The sequence below is a fragment of the Onychomys torridus genome, chromosome 13 (assembly GCF_903995425.1).
Source record: "Onychomys torridus chromosome 13, mOncTor1.1, whole genome shotgun sequence".
In the NCBI taxonomy this organism is placed as follows: domain Eukaryota; kingdom Metazoa; phylum Chordata; class Mammalia; order Rodentia; family Cricetidae; genus Onychomys; species Onychomys torridus.
The window spans coordinates 65,407,648-65,428,993 of NC_050455.1; the positions used below are offsets into that span (position 1 = coordinate 65,407,648).

Here is a 21,346-nt window from a genome sequence, read left to right on the forward strand (position 1 = left end):
GATCAGGCATGTTAGGGGTGTCTCTGCATGGAGGCCCACAGAGGCCATTGTGTGAAGCTGTGAAGCTGAAGCCTGGATTGCCTTGGAAACCTCAAGGTGTTAGAGATACCAGTCATGGCATACCTGCCAAGGAGAGCTGCTAACAGGATATAGAACCTGCCCAAGAGAGTGAAGTATATTGTAGACAACAAAGTTGTAAGGAATTGGGAGATCTGAAATGTGCTTTGACATCAGATGTGGAGATGCAGAGTTTGGAGTTCACCCTGCTGGTTTTCATTTTGTTGGTTCAGTATTTCCTCACTATTCTCCCTTTGGAATGGTAATGCAAATTTTGTGCCATTATATGTTGGAAGTATGTGATCTGTTTTTTTTTTTTATTTTTATTTTTACAGGGAATTACAGTTAAGAGATTGCATGAAGAGACTTTGAATTTTGGACTTTTAAACAATGTTGAGACTGTGACTGACTACGGAGTCTTTTGCAGTTGGACTAAATGCATTTTTGCATTATGAAATGGCTACAAACCTATGGGGCCAGTGAGTAGAATGTGGTGGTTTGAATAGCCCCACTAGGCTCATATATTTGAATGCTTAGTCACTAGGAGTGACACTATTTGAAAGGATTAGAATTAGGAGGTGTGGCCTTGTTGGAGGAAGTGTGTCACTGGGGTGGGGTGCGGTGGGTTTTGAGGTTTCAAAAGCCCATTCCAAGCCTAGATAGAGTCTCTTTCTCTCTCTGCTTATGGATCAGGACGTAGCTCTCAGCTACCGCTCCAGTGCCATTCTGCAAGGTGCCTGCCCCCTACCATGATGATCATGGACTAAACTTCTGAAACTGTAAGTAAGCTCCCAATTAAATGCTTTCTTTTATAACAGTTGTCTTGGCCTCGGTGTGGCTTCATAGCAGCAGAAGTGCTTGAAACAGAACAGTGACTTTTTGTTTTTAAACATTCTTTCAGTCAGCTGTAAACATTCCATTTACTGAAGCTCAGGTATTTATTACACACATAGACCTTACTCAGTTTAGGCTTTCAGCTAACTCTTGGGTAAGGATTCAAGAAGAGACATTCAAGGGCTTTTTTGTTCTGTTTTCCTGTGTTGGGGATGGGAGGTCAGGGCCTAACATAGTTTAGACAAGAGCTTACCACTGAGCTATGATCTAAGCTTCAGAAGGCATTTGAATTAAAATGGGTGAAGGAAGATCTTAGCGTGCAAGTGAGAACTCTAGACCGTATAGAGTAGGAATTCTTTGCCCATGGACCCGACACTTTAAACGCTCTCAGAATGAATGCATGAAGAGAAGCCTTAGGTAGGAGCAATAATAAACAGGGCTTCCACGAGCCTTATCAATGAAATCTGAGTTGTGTGTTTCAGCCAGCTGACGCTGCATAGTCACTCACTGTATTTTTGTTGTTTTAGTCTCACATTGTACTCCAGGCTAGCCTCCACCTGGCTCCTTAACAATTCCTGATCCTCCTGCTTCAACCTTCCAAGTGCAGGCAGGTACCCAGGTTTTTTTGTTTTTTGTTTTCCCTTATGTTAGGGAGCACCAGTAATCTTTCGTCCATCTCACGTCTCTTCATTCATCCTCCAGCTATCAGATTTTCCTGATCTTTCAACTTCACCAGGGTTTTCTGGGGCACCCTTACTTCGCTTTTCTCCTAACCTCACCCAACAATTCTTTCAACTCTGTTGTCCAGGTCACTGACATTCCCTTTAAGGTCAGTTAAAAAAAAAAAATCAGCAAAGGTGAACAGTTTAAGGACGTAAATGAAAAGGTCTTATCTGGCTGGGTGTGGTGGCACACGCCCTTAATCCCAACACTCAAGAGGCTTAGGCAGGTGGCTCTCCCTTGAGTTCCAGACCAGCGTGGACTACAAGAGTTCCAACCTGGCTAGGGATACATCGCAATACCCAGCCTCAAAAAACAAAAAAACCCACAAGAAATTCTTAGTCGTGAGCACCATTAGCTCGGAACAACAGTTCACCCATCACCCAGACTTGGATTATCGCACCACTGGCTACTGTGGGGATGGCATCACGGCGGCTTCCTCTGTTCAGTCAGCCACCTGGAGAAGCGCACTGTGAGAATCTTCCCGAATGTTTCAGTGAGTCCCGTCACCTCTTCTTCCCGGCCACTTCCTCTGCCAGGGCCTCGCTCTAAGTCCGGGAAGGACGCGGCAGTTCCGACCGTTCCTCCGAGTCTCGGGAGCGGCCAGCGTTCCTGAGTAGGGAAAAGGGAGCTGGGGAGGCAGGGGGTGCGGGCTGGTGGTGGTGGTGAGCAGGGAAACTCGGGCCGGGCGACGCTCAGCAGGGACAGGCCACCACCGGAAGCGCGTGGGGGCCGCTGGGGCGGAAGGCCGCGCAGGGTGGGCTGGGGGCGCCGCGGCGGGGCGGGGCCTGCGCGCGGCCGGGGGGCGGGGCTCCCGCGCAGGTCACGTGACGGGCCCGGTGTCGGTGGCGGCGGCGGCGGCGGCGGCCGCGGCGTCTAGAGCGGCGCCCCAGTGCAGGATGTGGCAGGAGGCGGCGGCGGCGGCGTTGGCGGCAGCGGGCGGAGGAGCGGCGACGGCTGAGGCGCCCGCGGGCGGGATAAAATGGCGGATTTCGAGGAGTTGAGGGTGAGCGTCGCGGCGGGGGTGGGGGGGGGTGGGGGGGGGGAGAGAGCGGAGGCCGCGGGGCGGGGGGGGGGGGGAGGGGAGGGGAGGCGGGAGCAAGCGCGGCGGCGCCGGGGCGCGCGGCCGGTTGGCGGAGCCGCATCCTCCGGCGCTGCGCAGGGAGGGACGGAGGGACGCAGGGAGGGAGGGAGGGAGGGAGGGACGGAGCGGGCCTGGGCGGGCGGTTGGCCCGGGCGGCGGGCCGCACACCTGGCGGGCCGGCCCTCGGGGCCGGTGGGCTGACTCGGCCGGGCAGCGGCGCTCGTCCCCGCGGTGGCGATCCCGGAGAGTGCGTGCCCGCCGTCCACGGGGGTGGTGCGGCGGCGGCGGTGGTGGTGGTGGTGGGGTGGGGGGAGAAGACCGCCTTCGGAAACGTGAAGTTGCGTTTGGGGATCTTCCTCTTCCCCGCCGTGGTCTAGGCAGGTCTGTCTGTCTGTCTGTCTGTCTGTCAGGAGCGAAGGCCCCTTCCTCCCACCAGCGCTGCCCCAGCGCGGGGAGAAGCGCGCTCTTTTGGGAACACCGCCTTCCGTAGTGGGCCTGATACCCAGATACTTGGTGTGTAAGCGTGGTAAGCCATCTTCAGAGTCCGCGTTGTCATGTAGTTTGCGCACTCCTTTGGCTCTTGAGGAAGAAACTGTTAGCATGAGAACAAGGTCATAACTTTATTGTTGGGGACCTTTGTAGTCGGGGTCTGCAATAGAGGCGGTTGGAGGTTACACGGAAAAAGATTTTTTTTTCCTCCCTCCACCAGACTGATGATCTTCGGAGAAGTCTTACCCCTAACCAGACCGGGTGTGATAAATGAGCTGGATTGAACCCTAAATTACTGACGACATATGTCGGTTGTTTACAGATAGAAACCCTGCTTTTTAAATTGTGTTTTAAAGTGGAGACATATAAGTCTGGATTTGAACTTAAATGAACTGCAACCAGTTGGGGTAAATTAGCCGTGTGCGATGTTTGGGTTACTTTACTTAGCCAGTGACTGTGGTGCTTTGTAAGACTATTATTGTTCGTGGAAAGGGTTGTTGGCTGCTTGGACACCAACAAAAGGATGAACGTGAGTGATTGCCCAGCAACCATTTTCCCTCCTGTTTCAGAAATGAACGGTTTTTCCAATAAAAAGTATATCGATGCATGTTGTATTCCATATCAGTTTATACAGAGAGCTATGATTGTGAAGGACATTTGACTTTTATTTGTCCCGTGTTTAGTGGTGCTTCTGAAACAAGTGTGCCTCACCACAGTAAACTGAACACTGGAGTTATTTTCCCCTGCAATATTACCTTAACTTTTGTGTAGTAAAAGATGTATATTTCCTCTTCTGGGGAAGGTAGTTTTTTTTTTAAGTTTGTCTGGTGGAAACCTCTCTAGGGCTTGTATTAGATTTTTAGAAGAGTCACTGGTTAAAGTGAAGAACTAACCTTAATCGTATAGTGTGGGAAGGGGCATCAGTGCTTAGAATGAAGTGGGACCAGGACCTTGAAAGCAGTGGAAACCAAGGTATCCTTTTTGCTTTTCTCCATTTCATTTCGTGGATAAGCTTCACCTTCCCATCACCCGAGTCACCTGGTATTTGCATCTCCTTGTAATTGGTAAAAGGCAATGAATGCCCTTGATTTCCCTCACTCATAGTAGATGGCCACCAGAGACTTTGCCTCTGAGTTTTCAGAGGAAAGGAAGGAAGGTTTCAGACTGAGTAGATGCTGGAAGATTATCCACTAGGTTTTGCCTTAGCTGCTTAGGGCAGACACGTGCTATCTTACTACCCAGTGCTATCCTACTACCCAGTGCAAAAAGTGGCTGTGAGGGCACATAGCCATTTTGATATGTCCCTATACATGCTGAACTTTGGTTCAAATATTTCATATATACATTGTTATTCTCACAATTCTGTGAAGAAAATGAAACATAGGTTAAATTTTGACCTAGATCACAGTTTGAGAGTAGAAATACTGAAATTTTAAACACCAGTTACCTGACTTCAGAATCTTCGAGTTCTTTGGAGTCCATGTTAGAGTTGTTTGGTGCCATTGAGTCTAAGTGGAACTCCTAATCACTTTGAAATTTATAGAATAAGTTAAATGATAAATCCCACCCTTTTAAAACATAAAAGTGGAAGGAAAATGGGAGAGTGGACTAAAAACAAAAATATTGAAAGGAAGAGAAGGGGAAGAAACTTCTATGGCTCTCAGATGATGGTTTCTGGTCTATATTACATTCTGATCATCAGAGTGACAGTTAAATAAATTATAGGACCAGGCAGAGTTAGCTTTTTGGTTATTTTCTTGGTAGTGGGAGAGATGGTAGACTGGTTTGGATACTGTAGTTTAGCTGTTGAGGGTCAGCATAGCATTAGCAGTTTCATGTGACTGGTGCTGTCTGTATTGGAAAGAAAGATCATCCTCTTTCCAGTGTTTAGTTGTCTCTGCCCTTTTACTTTTTAGGCTTGGGAAAGGGGTGGGGAGGGGAGGTGTCATTTGATAAGGTAGCTGCAGAGCCTTAAAGGGTTACTTGACAAGATTTTTCTTTTCAAGACAGGAGCTAGTGACAGAGAGGCACTATGTGGTCACAGAATATGGTGGGCTCTGTGTTTTGCCTTTCAGTCCTAAGTGACTAGGAGGTTACCAGTCTAGATTTCTTCTGTTCTTCTGAGAGAGAATATAGCGAATCTAGAGCTTTGACCAGAGTCCACTGGACTAGAGCCCAGGGCATTGGAGTCATGGTTCAGACTTGATTTGGGAAACCATTCTAAGGTTTGAAGAAAGGAAAGAAGTTCTTTGAGAAGGAAGAGGTGGTCTGCGTAGTCCATGATGATAATGATAGTGTGGCTTGTTTGAGAAGCTTTCATGTGCTGGGGAAGATAATTGGTTCCCTAGATGCCCACTTATAACATCTTTGTTATAATTGAAGGGATGGCCAACTAGTTTGTGAATTAAGTAGCTAGATGTGAATTAACTTGTTACAAGATTGTTTTAGTTCCTGTTCTGTTGCTTTCAAGAGCCACCATGACCAAGGCAGCTCTTAAGAAAATACTTAACTAGGATTTGCTTACAGTTTGAGAGGGTTAGCCCATTAATCATCATTGTGGGAAGCAGACAGGCATAGATTAGGGCAGTAACTAAAACAGTGGTTCCTCGTGTTGTGACCTCCAACTGTAAAATTATTTTTGTTGCTACCTCATAACTGTTTTGTAACTGTTAACGAATTGTAATGTAAATATGTTTTCTGATGGACTTAGGCGACCCCTTGTTTCGTTCAGATCCCAGGTTGAGAACTGCTGAGCTAAGAGCTTTATATCCTGATCCACAATCAGCAGGGAGTAAGAGAGAAGCATGGGCCTGGCCTAGACTCCTGACACCTCAACGCCTAACCCCAGATACATACTTCTTCTAACAAGACTTCGACTCCTAGTCCTTCTAATCAGTCACATTCAAACCACCACAAAGATCAGTGTGTGCTTGTCATTGCCACTTTGCTTTTCCCCTAAAATAATCTCTTGCTAGGTGGTGGCGGCGCACACCTTTAATCCCAGCACTCGCAGAGGCAGGCAGATCTTTGTGAGTTCGAGGCCAGCCTGGACAAAGCTACACAGAGAAACCCTGTCTCAAAAAAAAAAAAAAAAAAAAATCTCTCAAAAATCTAAGTACTGGGTGAAGTCATGAAGACAGAAGGGTTGGGTTTCTGGGACCATTTCAGTCAATTCAACCATTCACTGGCTTTTTCTGCCCTTGTCTTTCCTTGCTTGTTAGTTACACAGTTCCAATACTGAGTTTCTGGTGGCAGTTGTACTTCAAAAAGTTTTTGCAGCAGTTCCATCTAGTTAATCCATTCTGTTCTTTAAACAGCAGTGTATGAGAGATCTGTTTGCAGTGACATTCTAGTTATTTATTTTTCTTAAACGGCATCCATCTTTTATTACCTTTCTTTCATGGATTGAGAACTTGCTTTCTGTGTATTACAGAAAGAGTGAAGATGCATATGAAGGTTTGGATGTGTATCTTGATTATAATGTCATAGCTGTGAGTACACTAGAACCTTTACAAAACTTGTAAAGTTCATTGTATTGTAATTTAAAATCAGTTAACTTGGCTGGAGATGGCGCTCATTGCTATGTAGAGTTTGCCTAGCATATATCATGTCCTAACTTTGATGGAAGCATGGGAAGGTGAGATGAGGAAAATAGAGGTGGGTTTTTTATTCTGTAACATGTAATTTTCTGCCTAGAAGATCCAAGTGTGTGATCCCTTTACACGTACCAGGAATCTTCTTTAGGAAGCATGAGGACAGAGGAGAATTCAGAAGTTAATGATTTGTTGAAGTTATAAGTCCTCATCACCCCTCCACCAAACCACTGACTAATGTATGTGCTGTGACAGAAAACCATGGTGCCTCGGTGCTGTTTATTAGGAGACACAACTGAGATTTCAGTACTTGAGTTGTCTATGAAGGCATGCCAAAGTTAAATAAATGTTAATTTAAAATGAAATAGACAATTTTCAGTTGTCAGGAAATCATGATATTCTTCGATATTTGATTTTGTATTTGTTTGCTTTGTAGGTCTGTATGTTCCCTCCAGTAAACATGAATAACTTTCTGATGAAATGGCAGATTTCTACATCTGAAAATTTCCTTTTTTCCCCCAGCATGTTTGCCTTTGTTTGTGTGTTTGATGTCTCCTTTTTTATTTAGTTTTAAATTGAGATGATTTATGTACTGTAAAATTAAGCCACTGAAAGTATTGGATATTATGCTCTTTAGACCATTCACAAAGTCATACTTATATCACCACTGCCTAACTTAACATTTTTCTTATTCCAAAGAAGTCCTGTTTTCAGTTGTTGCCATAGTAGTCACTCCTTATAATTCATCTTTTCACCATACCATAGCATCTGTCTGATTTGCCTGTCATGAACATTTCATATAAATGGAATCACACAACATTGGCCTTTTGTGTCTGGCTCATTTTCATGTAGCATAATGTTCTTTGGCTTTGTCTGTGTTGTAGCATGTACCAGTAATTTGTTTCTTTTTGACAGAATAGTTTTCTGTTGTGTGAATGTAATTGTCAGGTATTGAGTTATTTCTACTTACTGGCTAGTACAAGTATTCATCTATATTGGAATAAATTTTGTATGGACATAGGTTTTCAGTTCTCTTGTCGATATCTAGGAATGGAATTGAAGTGTTATGTTGTGTGTTTAACTTTTGTTTATCTAATGCAGGGTCTCAAGCTGGTCTCAAACTCTGTGTGAAGACAAGACTGTTGTTGAGCTCTGTCTTAGGGTTTCTATTGCTGTCAAGAGACACTGTAGTTGGAAGTTTTCCTGTGCCCACCCAGCTCCCTCATCCTTGTGGTCCTGCAGTTGCTCAGATCCAAATGGACACACAGAGGCTTATATTAATTAAAACTAACTCCATATGGAGGTTCTTCAATGCCTATCATCCTTTTTTGAACTAAATTGGTGCTGTCAGGAGCAGATGTGTCTCACTGTCACAAAAAGCCTTACGTTATTAAAGTATCTTAAATGCCATATTCTGTCGGTCTCTGAAGTATTTGAAGACCACCTGTTTATATAAAATATATCTCTGTTTAAACCTTGAAAACATACCTAACATAACTGTAAGTTTGATTATTACAGATGACTAACCACCTGTATTTCTTAATTATACATTACCATTTTAAATGTGCTGCATAGGTAAAATACCTTAAAGAAGACTAGAAATATATATACAGTATAACAAAAGTAACCTTAAATTTCTATCAGTATACAAAAATGTCTTGAGTAGAAACATATACACTGTAACAAAAATAACCTTAAATTTCTATCAATATATAAAAATCCATACCAATGTAAAATATGTGAGATTAATACTTGTTTTGTAGTTTATAGTAGATTCAATAATTTACCTCTTTATCCTATTCTTTCCAAATCCCTTCCCCCTAATTTTCAGAAAAAAATCATTAAATTTAACCACCCCTTTCTTAGTTTTATCCCTTACCATGACTAGTAACAATTTGCAACCAACCCCTGATGCAGTGACAAACATCGACAACCCCCTCTCTCCCCCCAACAATCAAAACCCACCCATCCCACCTCTTGGGAATGTTTGCGTGGTATTCTTAAAATTACTTCCTGTTCTCTGGGGGTGATGACATCTTTAGTCGACCTTGAGAAAATTGGGATAATGGTCAATTTCTGGGAACTAACTAGCTGTGTTATTTTTTTAGTCTCTGTGTGATAGGAAAGTGTGGAGCCCATCTGAAGTCTTGGCTAGATAGTCTGTGAGGCTGGGCCATTTCAGCTGTTTTGAAATTGTCCTGAGCAGTTTGTAATTTAAAGCTGATCTTTGTGTAGTGTTTGTCAGCTTAATGGCATTACACCAATCCAGGTGGAATCGTCATTGTGGGGCCCCTTCATCTTTTTGGAGACTTCCAAGGTTGCTGTTAGGAATGATCATGGTTCACTGAAGAAACTTAAACATTTTAAATATTGTATGCAGCAGATTTCAGAGAGGTTAAAAGACCACAATCTATAGCTGGGTGGTGGTGGTTCACATCTTTACTTCCAGCACTCTTGAGACAGAGGCAGGCGGATCTCTGTGAGTTCAAGGCCAGCCTGGGCTACAAATCAAGTTCCAGGACAGCCTCTAAAACTACGTAGAGAAACCCTGTCTCGAAAAATAAAACAACCAAAACCAAAAACAGACCACAGTCTATTAAGTATATCCAGGTATACAAACTTAATTCCTAGTTACCTGATTCAGATTCAAACCCTAAATCATGTACAGGAAGCTAGATAAAGCCTATCTCTAGAATTAATTAGTACTCTATATGACCATTAATATCATGGCAGAAAGTTTAAATATATATATATATAGCAATCTTATAAATTTAGAGATAATATTTATACTTTAGTCACAACAGAATAGTCCCTTAATTTTTGTTTTCTTCTGTCCTGTACCAGGTTGTTCTTCTGACATGAGACAGAGATTTTGGATTTTCCTTTAACAGTTATGCTTGGTTTTAGAGAAGGAGAGAGTCACATTCCATCTCCAAAGTCAGCTTTTATTTTTAATTGAATTGGGACCACAAACAGACTATTTGCCTTCTATGTTTGTAGAGAGCAGCAGAAACAAGTATTGGGAAAGATTTATGAAAGTTTATCCTGTTGGATATATGCTATACCATTAGGCCAAATTTACTTTTTTTCTTGAGACATTTTTCTGTGCATATGTCTCATTTGTCCAGTGGTCTTCATTCTGTAGCTGGATGGTTTTATTATCCTAGAAAGACAAAACAAAAACAAAAACCCTTCCCCAATCCTGTCTTTGGGGAATTCCTTTTTTGTCAGGTTATATCTTTGTTAAGGCAAGATGTTTTTTTCACAACAAAAAAATATTATCTTTTAATAATACAATTTTTTTTCTTACTTGATCAAATGAAAGGCATTGTTAGTCTTAATAGTTTGGGTTGAATGACCAAACTGTTTGATGAACTATCACCTCTCCTAGTCAAGAGGCCTTTCCTATTTAAATCTAATCTTTATCAATCTTGATAGTATCCATAGCGTTTCTTCTGTGGAAACAAAAGCAAAACTTCTTCCCCAACGTAACACATATCCTGGTTTCCATTCTGAGGTCAACACATCTTTAAAATATATAGGGTGATTTAATTCATTTTATTTCTATTATCCAATGTCTCCACAGCCATTGTTCCCTGTTTATGAGCATTAAAAAAAGTCAGTAAAGCACTGTGTACTCTATATCTGGGAGTTTTTGTTACTCATTTCTGTGTATTAAGCATATCTTTAAAGTGCAATTGGATCTTTCTTTTCTTTTTTTTCCAGATAGGGTTTCTCTGTGTAGTGTTTTTTTTTTTTTTTTTTTTTTTTTTTTTAATATGCCTGTCCTGGATCTTGTTCTGTAGACCAGACTGGCCTCGAACTCACAGAGATCTTTCTGGCTCTGCCTCTGCCTCTGGAGTGCTGGGATTAAAGTCATGTGCCACCGCCACCCGGTGTAATTGTGTCCTTCTATAACTGCTTGTCCTGTAGGATTGTGTCGTGTACCTGAATATGCAAAAAAAAAACCTGTTTCATTTTACTAGAGACATATGCTGGAGCATTGTCAGTCATAATTTGTATTCCCATGATGGCCATTGTTATGAATTATTGTGCCAGGGGTGGGGGAGGGACATGACGGTAGTGGACGAGGTTGGGATATGACAGGACAGGGGATCCTGTGTGGGCATGGTGGTGGAAGTGGCTATGGCTAGTATTCACAACCTGGATGCTGCATCCACATGGAACATTTATTATAATAGAGAGATGAAGAGAAAAATAGGAAAGAGAGAGACAGAGAGAGAAGAGAGAGGGTGAGGGTGTGCACCTCATGGGAGGAAAAGTGGAAGAGAGAGAGGATTGGGAGTTTTTCCTTAGAATGAGACTTTTACATCAGGATGTAGGGGTGGATTTCTAGGAGCAGATTGGAATTTAACAGCCATGACTTCTAATAAATGTGTAAATACAGAATCAGCCTTTTCAGAACTTAAAGCAGTTGCCTGTTAAATCCTGAACATGTGTCGATGGTATGATGCACATATTTTAATTTTCTAAACTCTAAAAAAACGAAAAACATCCTTTTGCCAAATTTCATTTCTTTGAATGCCCTTGGGGTTACTTTCTGTAGGTAATGAAGTTTGAATATACAAAGAACAAGTAGGGAATTTTCTTAGGCTTGTTGCCATGTGATAGAAAAATCTGTCTTTAAACCTTTGCATTTGAATTATGAAATGCTGAGACTTCTAGCACATTTCCTACCAATAGCTGATGAATTCAATCATTTCCTTGTGCTAGAAGGCCTGGTAGACCTATATGTGATCTGATATGTGTTATAGACAAAGGATGGATTTCCGTTTTTGTTAACTTATAGTTGAATAAATAACAAAGTTAATTCTGAATCATCTGGAATAAGTTCAGCAGTTTCAATATGTAAAGCAACTCTTTCTACATATTGAGAGTCAGTAACTATATTAAGAGGTTCTGAAAAATCTAATAATAATACCATGAGAATAGCATATAATTCTGATTTCTAAATTGAATTATAAGGATTTTGAGCCACTTAATTTTCCTGATTTACAACCTGCCTTTCCTGTTTTATTTGCATCAATATATAATGTAGGGGTTCCAGAAATTGTTGTTACCTCTATTATATGAGGGAGAATCTAATTCTTTTTATAAACTGGTCTCTTGTTTTTGGGATATTTGTTGCTAATTTCTCCCTGGAATTTACTGCAAGCTCTTTGCCAATGTTCATTTTCTGCCCAAAGTGAGGCAATTTCAGCATTGGTAATTTCTGTTGGGACTATTCCTGCTAAATTGATGGAGTCTCAATTTTCCTTTCAGAGTCAATTCAGATACCTTTTTAATTTAATTTAATTTTATGTTTTTATATAGGTCTTTAATTATTTATTCTGTTTGTGTGGTAAAAATATCCATGCTAAGATCTTTGTGCATAAGAATTCCTGTAGGAAGCCATTTGTTAGTGGTGCATGCCTTTAATCCCAGCACTCAGCGGGGCAGAAGCAGAGGCAGGCCTGGTCTTTAGGATAAGTTCCAGGCAGGCTCCAGAGCTACACATAGAAACCCTGTCTCCAAAAACAAAACAACAACAACAAAAGAATTCCTGTAGGAGAATGAGTAGAAGGTAAAATAACCAGAATACAATCAAGCTCTGGAGCTAAGCAATCTATGTGTGTATATTGTGATTTTTTTTTTTTCCTACCAGAGCCAAATCTCTCTTAGTCTCAGCTGGTAGCTTTCATGGACTATTTAAGCCCTTATCACCTTGTAAGGTTTGAAATAAATTACTTAGTTCTTGAGTTGTTAATCCAGTTATGGGTAATAGCTAGTTAATATCTCCCAGCAAATTCTTAAAATCATTAAGGAATTTGTAATTGATTTCTCCTGACTTGTGCTTTCTGTGGTTGTATTGTCTGTAAACCTATTTTATATCTTAAATAATAGGATCTCTTATTTTATTTAGGAGCAATTTATAATCCCCAACAAGGCAAAATTCTCTTTATTTCATCAAACATTTTTTCTAAAGTATATGTCTGAATCAGCCAATAAGATATCATCCATACAGTGATACATTGTAGATTGAAGAAACTGCTTAGGAATTAGTTCTAATGGCTGTTGTACAAAATATTGAAATAAGATGAGGCTGTTTAATGTTCCTTTTGGAAGAACTTTCTAGTGGTACTTTTTAACAGGATGGGGATTATTTTAAGTAGACACTGTGAAGGCAAATATTTCTCTATTCTGTTCTTGTAAAGGTATAATAAAAAAAATCTTTTAGATCAATCACTATAATAGACCCATCCTATCTCTCTTTCTGGGCCTATACACTCAACCCATCTTGCGCTTTGTTTTACATGAGATAAAGTTCCATCCCTAGAAGCAGAACATTTACTTTCTGAAGAGGCCAAACTGAATGCTTAAAATTTTGGTGAAATAATTTTATATCTGCTCCTATGTCTATCAAACCCTCAATTTCATTGCCATTTATTTGTATTTTTATCTTGGCCTTTGATCATTTATAGAAGTTTGCCAAAATACTTGTTTTATGGTCTCTCCAGGAAATTTTTTTTTAATCCACTGAAGCTGTTCTTTCATCCAGAGCAGTATAGTTTTTAATAACCGGCGTTAACTCCAATAGGAGCAAAAGAGTCTCAAGAGCAGACAGAAGAGTCAAGAGACATCCCTACTCCCCCTATTAGGGGTTTCATGGAAATATCAAACTAATAGCCATAACATATATGGAGAGCACCTAGCATAGACTCAGTTGCCACTTCAGTCTCTGTGAGCGCCTGTGTGCCCTACTTAGTTGAAGTCTGTGAGCCATGTTCTTCTGGTATCTTTGACCCCTCTGGCTCCTACATTTCTTCCTCTCCCTCTTTCACAGGGTTCCCTGAGCTCCAAGGGGAGGGACCTGATGGAGATAGTCAGTTTGAGTCATTCTCCTAATGTTCGACTGTGTGTCTCTGCATCTGCTTCCATCATCTGCCAGAGGTAGTCTCTTTAATGATGATTGGGCCAGGCACTGATCTCTGAGTATATAAGGATATAGGGAATCATTCTATTGACCCCAGTGCCCTACCTGCCCCATAGGTCTCTGGGCTATCCAGCTCCCATTCCTGGTCATCTAGGCAGTGTTGGGCATGGGCTCCTTCATGTGGTGTGGGCAGTTAGATCAGTTATTGGTTGACCACTCCCCAAATTACTGTGTGTCCATTTCCCCAGTACATCTTGTAGGTGGAATAGATTATAGGTTGGTTTTGTGGCTGGCTTGCTGTTCTGTTTCTAACTCTGAAAGCCTTGCCTAGTTACAGAGGATGGCCAGTTTAGGCTCTGAATCCTCTATTACTAGGAGTCCTCCCTAGAGTCACCTTTGTAGAATACTGAGAGTTTCTATTCGTCTAGGTTTCCACATCAATCCTTTCCCCCACCAGATGCCCTCCAATTTCAGTCATCTCTCCCCCACCCCTACACCGCTGCCCCCTTAGCCTATCCTCCTGTTCCCAATCCACCTGCAAAATTTATTCTATTTCCCCTTCCCAGGGAGATTCATGCATCCCTCTGAGAGCCCTCTTTGTTACTTAACCTTTTTGGATTTGTGGATTGTAGCATGATTATCATTGACTTAACAGCTAATATACACATAGAAGTGAGTGCACAGCATGTTTGTCTTTTTGGGTCTGGGTTATGCACTCAGAATTTTTTTTGTTTTTTGGTAATTCCATCCATTTGCCTGCCTGCAAATTTCATGATGCCATTTTTTGTTTGTTTGTTCTTTTTAAACAGCTGAGTTACACTCCATTGGGTAAATGCACTACATTTTCTTTATTCTTCTGTTGAGGGACGTCTAGGTTGTTTCCAGTTTCTGAGTGCTATGAATAAACCTGCTATGAGCATAGTTGAGCATATGTCTTTGTGGTAGGGTGGAACATCCTTTGAGTATATGCCCAAGAGTAATAATAGCTTGGTGTTTGATTCCTAGTTCTCTGAGAAACTGCCATATTGATTTCTATAGTGATTGAATGAGTTTGCATTCCCACCAGCCATGGAAGAGTGTTCCGATAATGCAGGAAATCCATGGATTATTGAGAAAGGGACTATTTATTAATGGATTATATGGGGGAACAACTCACTGATACAGGATGAGGCAAATTCAGTTGCAGAGTCCCTAGAAGGCTGAGAACTGGTCCGCTGCTTCACAAGGTCTTTACTATCCAAGAGCATTAGAGAGAAGGAGCCCTGCATTTGTGTTCCCCAGACCTTAAGCTAGCCGAGAGGCCACACCCTAGGGACTGATACCCCAAGGCTATAGGTGGGTCAAATACCCATTACATTCCCCTTGCTCTGCATCCTTACCAGTATGAGCTATCACTTGTGTTACAAAATGAGTTCCAGCATAGCCAGAGCTGTTAAACAGAGAAACCCTGTCTGGAAAAACCAGAAACAACAACAAAAAACTCCAACAAAACAAAGATACCTTACCTATTGTGTTGTAGTCACATCTAGTTCTCTCCTACTCACTAACTCCTGAGTCTTAATCTCTTGATACCTACTAATCAATTCTTAATTTCTGGGTTCATTTTTATTTTTAATATTACACAAGGGCTGGAGAGATGCTGCTCTTATCAAGGACCTGGATTTGGTTCCTAAACCCATGTCAGTCTGTTTACCACTACCAATCTTAAAAAAATATAAAAAGAATGTTATATAAATTATGCATTATGTTGCTTACTGGGTTCTGCCTCTTTCCCCACCTTTTTTCTTTGTGTATGTGTGTTGTGTACATGCATTTGTATGTATGTGGAAGCCTAAAATTGATGTCAGGAATCATTGTTAGTTCTTTTCAGCCTTATTCATTGAGGCAGGATCTCAGTGAAACCTACAGTTTGGCAATATGCTTGACAGCCTCCTCTGAGGATTCTGTCTCCACCTTCTGAGTCTGCATATTTTGCCAGTCCTCAAGCATGTATGGCAACTTTTCCATGGAGCCATATCTCCCCAGACCTGGTGTTGCTCTTTCATAATTAATTCTCTGGTCCATAATATAAAAAATGAGTCATTCTTTTTTATTGTTGAGTACGGAATAGTTGTGGGTATGTATTTATTAGAATTTTTTAGTCATCTGTTAAAGGACATTAATGGTTATGAGTAAAAGTTTTATAAAGATTTATTCATAGTTCATTTGTGTGCATGTGTAAATTTTCATTTGTCTTCCCAGGAGTGTAATTGATGGGTCTATGGTTATTGTATGTGTAGTGTTTTTCTTTTCTTCCTTCCTTCCTTCCTTCCTTCCTTCCTTCCTTTCTTTTTCTTTTTCTTTTCTTTCTTTTTTTTTTTTTTTAAAGAACTTGCTAAAATGTTTTCCAGATTTGCTGTACCATTTTACTTCCCTACCAACAATGTATGGATTGATCCTCCTTGACAGCATTTGGTGTTAACACTGTTTTTCATTTTAGCCATTCTGGTAGGTATCTAAGTGATATGTTAGTGAGGTTTTAATTTGCATTTCCCTGGTGGCTAATTATGTTAATTTACATGTGCCTGTTTGCCTATATGTTCTCATTATGGAGATATCTCTGCATGTCTTTTGACCCTTTTCTAATTGGATTGTTTCCTCCCTTTCTTTTCCTGTTGAATGATAACAGTTCTAAGTATATTCTAGATTTTAGCCCCTTATTAGATAGGTAGTTTGCGTATATTTTATCCAAGCCTGATAACTGCCTTTTTATTGTTATAAAGGGGTCTTTTGCAAAACATGATTTTTAATTTTGGTAAAGTCTAGTATGTCATTTTTCTTTTTATGTGTCTTGCTTTTTAACGGTCATATTTAAGAACTCTAAGACCTAGATCCTGAAGATTCCTTCCCTGTCCCCCTTAAAAGAATAAGTCATCTGGTTTTAATACAAATACAGATGTGATCTATTTGAAGCTATGGATTTCCAGTTGCTATAACAACATTTGTTAAGTTTTTTTTTTATATACTTTTGTCAAAAATAATTTGGGCATATTTGTGTAAGTCTGTTTCTGTTTTGGGGTTTTTCTTCTGTTCTATTGAGCTATCTGCCCGTTCTTCGCCTCACACAGCACAATCTTGAATCTTGATTATTGAAGCTATGTTGTAAAGCTAGAATAGATTGATTACCTTACCATTTCTTTGTGATCTGGCTCTGAGGATTGATTGAATTCCTAGTATGTGCTATGCAACCACTCTACTACTGAGCTACATCTCCTGTCCTCTGTTCTTTAAAAAAAAATCAGGACAACAGTGAGGAGACACTGTGACCAAGGCAGGTTACAAAGAGGGTGAGTCAGTGATTATCATGTTGGGAAGCAGGCAGGCAAGCAGGCATAGTGCTAGAAAAGTAGCTGAAAGTTTTATATCTTGATCCACAGGCAGGGGGCAGGGAGTGGAGCTGGCCTGGGCTTTTGAAACCTCAAAAGTTCACCTCTAGTAATACACTTCCATCAGCACACTTCCTAAGTGTGTTTGACTAAGCATTCAAACAGAGGAACCTACAGGAGTTCTCATTCAAACTATTACCTTTACCTTATTTCTAATATTTGGGGAAAGCATTCACTTTACCATTAAGTAAAATCTGAGGGCCCCACCATTTGTAGATACTCTTGTCAAATAAGGATTTTCCTTCTATTCCTATTGTTAAGATGAAGTTTTGATGTATGTATGTCCTTGGCCGGCCAGATATAGACTGTTCCATGTTGGCCTTGAACTAGTAACAGTCTCCCTGACTCAGCTTCAGCCTCCAGTATTGTGATTACAAGCATGCACCACATACCTACTTGAGAACTCCTTTTTAAAATCATGAATTTGTGTGGCAGGAACCTTAAAAGGTTTTATTAATAGGAACAAACCTAAGGCCAGTTATTGGGGTGAATGCTGGAAGATCAGAGACACAGAACAAGCCACAGCTATCTCACCTTGCTAGTTCCTCAGGCTGGAAGCTTCTGAGTCCTCGTCCCAATGGTTCTCAGCTGAACTGTGTTGCTTCAAAGCCTGAACACTTAACCAACCAAATGCTTTAACTAACTACATGCTTTTTTCCTTAGTTCCTGGCCCTCACGCCTTATATACCTTTCTCTTTCTGCCCCCACTCCCTGGGATTAAAGGTTGGGTTTCTGGGATTAAAGGTGTGGTCACCATGCTTAGCTGTTTCTAAAGTGGCCTTGAACTCAGAGATCCACCTGGCTCTGCCTCCCAAGTGCTGGGATTAAAGGCGTGTGCTACCACTGCCCAACTTCTGTTATGGCTTGCTCTGACCCATTTTCTAGCCACCATTTTTGGCTTTGTTCTAGTGGCTGTCTGTTCTCTGACCCCAGATATGTTTATTTCGGGGAACACATAATATTTCAGGGAACACATTACCCACCACAAATTTGTCAATAATTCTTTGTGTTGATGATGTTCACATGACTTTTTTTTTTTTAGCTGTTAAAATGCTATACTATGGGTTGGGAATTTAGCTCAGTGGTAGAGCACTTGCCTAGCAAGCACAGGGCCCTGGGTTCGATCCTCAGCTCAAAAAAAAAAAAAAAAAAAAAAAAAAAAAAGAAAACCCCAAAAGTGCTATACTATGTTAATTTCTTGAACCTAGCCTTGCCTCTTTAGCATAATCTCACTTGGTGTGGTACACAATTATTTCTAGATATTGCTGTATTTTAGTTAATATTATTCTGTTAGAGATTTTGTTTATATTTCTGAGGGATATTGGTTTGTAGGTTTTTTTTTTAAAGAATTCTTTAAAATTGAGGCCTCAATTTCTTTCTTTTTAAAAAAATTTTTTTGTGTGTATACGTGTGTGCGTGCGTGCGTGCGTGCGTGCGTGCGCGCGTGCGCGCAGTGTGTATGCACCATGTGCGTGCAATATCTGAGGAGACCAGAAGAGAGCCGTGAATCTAGAGGTGAATCTAGAGTTGGAATTGAGAGTGGTTGTGAGTCACCCAGTGCGGGTGCTAGGAACTAAACTTCAGTCCATTGTAAGAGCAGCGGATGTTTTCCATAGGCTCATAATTTCTCTTTAGGGTGTTTTTGAGTTGTGAATTAAAAACTGGGTGTGGTGATTATCACTTTTAATCTCAGCATTTGGGGAGATAGAGGATCTCTGTGAGTTGGAGACCAGCTTGGTTTTTCTTAGTGAATTCCAGGCCAGCATAATGAGATACCCCCCTCCACCCTGCCAAAAAATGACCGTAAATTACTTGGCAAACTATAAGAATATTTAAATTATTTGTTCTATAGCGAGTTTTGATTATTTTTTAAGAAATGTGTCCATTTTCTCTAAATTGCCATTTTTATGGGTATAGAGTTCTTTCCACTTCTGTATTATCTTTTTAATACAGTTTCTCTAGTGATTTTCCTAATCTTTTAATGCAGTTAATTTTTTTGTTTAGGGGTTATTGATATTTCTAGTTTTAACTTTTTCATTTTTATCTTTTTCATTTTATGCTTTATATTTTTTTCTGTCTGTGCTTAATTGTTGTAGGGTTGCTTTTACTTTTTTCTTTCTTTGTTGTATTTTTTTTCACTTTACCAGTTTTGAAGTTACATACATTTTTGCCTTTTTATATTCTCTTGAAATTTTGATGTGTTAGTCTAAAATTACTTTTGCTGTCTAACTCATCGAACATTTTAAACTGCTCACCACCCTCCTTATTTATGTGCCTGTTGTGAACTTCAGTTTGTCTTTACTTGGCCTTACACATTTGATTTTCTTTTTTACAGTAAATATTTAGGAAAAATATCCTTCCCTTCTCAGGTTTGTTCTTTTTTTTGCTTATTATTCTGTCCTTTGTTATGATGATGATCAAACCTAGGACCTTGTGTTTGCCATGCAAACACACTTACCCTTGAGCTGTGTCAGCAGCGGAAATGTCTGACTGTTGTAATACTCATTCTTTGAGCTGTTTTAGCTCAACAGTGGTGATAAAACTCTCTGATGTGCTGAAACTGTTTTTTTTCTTGGTGTGTTGTATAGTTGTCATACTTTAGAATGTTCCTTATGTATGTATCCATGTTCTTATTTATGCTTACCTTTTCCATGAGTCATTCTCCATTTGAATTTGTAAATCTCTCTTTCTTGTTTTCTTTCTCTATCTTTATTCACTTCATCCATCACTACTTACAAGTATTTATTTTATTTAATTCTTTATTCCATTTTGGATCTAGTAAAATTTCCAATTGTTCATTAGTCATTCATTTGAAGTTTAGAATTTTCTCCCGATTGAAACTTACTTACCTTCAATACTGAATTTTGTTTTTAATCGGATAACGTGTTTTTTGGCCATTAGTTTATTTAGTGTTTCTGTTACACTCCATGTCTTTGGTGTGTTTTTTTTTTTTTTTTTTTTTTTATTTTTGAGACAACGTATTACTTTTTAAGCACTGGATTGCCTGGAACTCTCCATGTAGGCAAGTCTTGTCTTGAACTCCGAGCACCTGTCTATGTCTTCTATGCTGGGACTACCACTCCCCACTCTCAGTTGTGTTTTTGTGTTTGAAAAAGGTTTGGAATTTATTCTTTTGTGTTTTGAATTTGTGATAAATAAATAACTGGGGTCCCTGTCCCTAGTTACTAATTTTTTTTTAGTCATTTGAAAATGTTTGTTTTTGTTTTGTTTTGAGACAGAATCATGCTTTGTAACCCAGATTGGTATGAACTTGAATCTTGTAGCTCTGGTTTCCTGAGTGCTAAGGTTACAGGTGTGCCACCATGTAACGCAGTGGTGGGGATGGCACCTTGGGCATCAGACATGCCAAGCAAATGTTCTCCCAACTGAGCTACATTTCCAGATCCTACTTTTTCCAGTTGAAAGACTTTTTATTGCTTTGTTATGTTATCTAAAATCTTTGGAATGATGTTTAATGACAATAGTATGCATTTTATGGGCCTTAGATTTATGATTCAGTGTTTCATCTTTAATAGGATATTTGCTATTGATTTCTGATGTCATTTATTATGTTGACAGTTTTTTATACCTAATTAAGAGGTTTTTTTAAAAATTATGAATAAATAAAATTTTATCAGATGCTTTTCTGTAATTTAAGTCATGTGTTTCCTTCTTAAACCAGTAAATCTTTTTTTTACAAAAAAAGGTTTGATTTTCATAAACCTCAGAAAGTCAGTGAGTTTTCTAAGTGTCATTATGAGCAAATTTTATTATATATTTAATGTTCAGTGTGCCCTAGGTTTCCTAGCTTTTTTTTTTTTTTTTTTTTTTTTTTTTTTTTTTTTTTTGTGACAGTGTTTTTTTGTGTAACAGTCCTACCTGTCCTAGAACTTGATTTATAGACCAGGCTGGCCTCTAACTCACAGAGATCCGCCGGCCTTTGCCTCCCAACTGCTGGTATTAAAGGCATGCACCACCATTGCCTGTCAGTTTCCCAGCTTTTGTGAGTTGTCACCCATGCTGGAATGGGCCTTGGTGATACAGCTATTTTTGAATAATTTCTGCTCCTGAAGCAACCCCTAACCCATACTTCTGTAGGTAACCAATAAGACTTACTGGTTCACCAAGTTGGACTTTGGTGGTATTTGTACTTTGTTCTGTCGTGGGATCCCTAACAGGGGAGAGTAGATACATGTGTTGTGTTTCTCAA

General features: G+C 40.1%; 1 protein-coding gene across 9 annotated transcripts in view; it reads left to right on the top strand.

The window, feature by feature from the left end:
* Nucleotides 1-2,427: 2,427 nt before the first annotated feature.
* The window catches only part of Pias2 (protein inhibitor of activated STAT 2), an 82,684-nt gene continuing 63,765 nt past the window's right edge, over nt 2,428-21,346 (top strand). For 3 of the 9 annotated variants that reach the window (XM_036204330.1, XM_036204339.1, XM_036204338.1), the window contains exon 1: nt 2,428-2,617. In XM_036204330.1, coding sequence (XP_036060223.1) covers nt 2,594-2,617 — 24 coding nt within the window. In that variant the 5' untranslated portion in view covers nt 2,428-2,593. The other 6 variants (XM_036204332.1, XM_036204335.1, XM_036204333.1 and 3 more) reach the window with 6 other exon arrangements.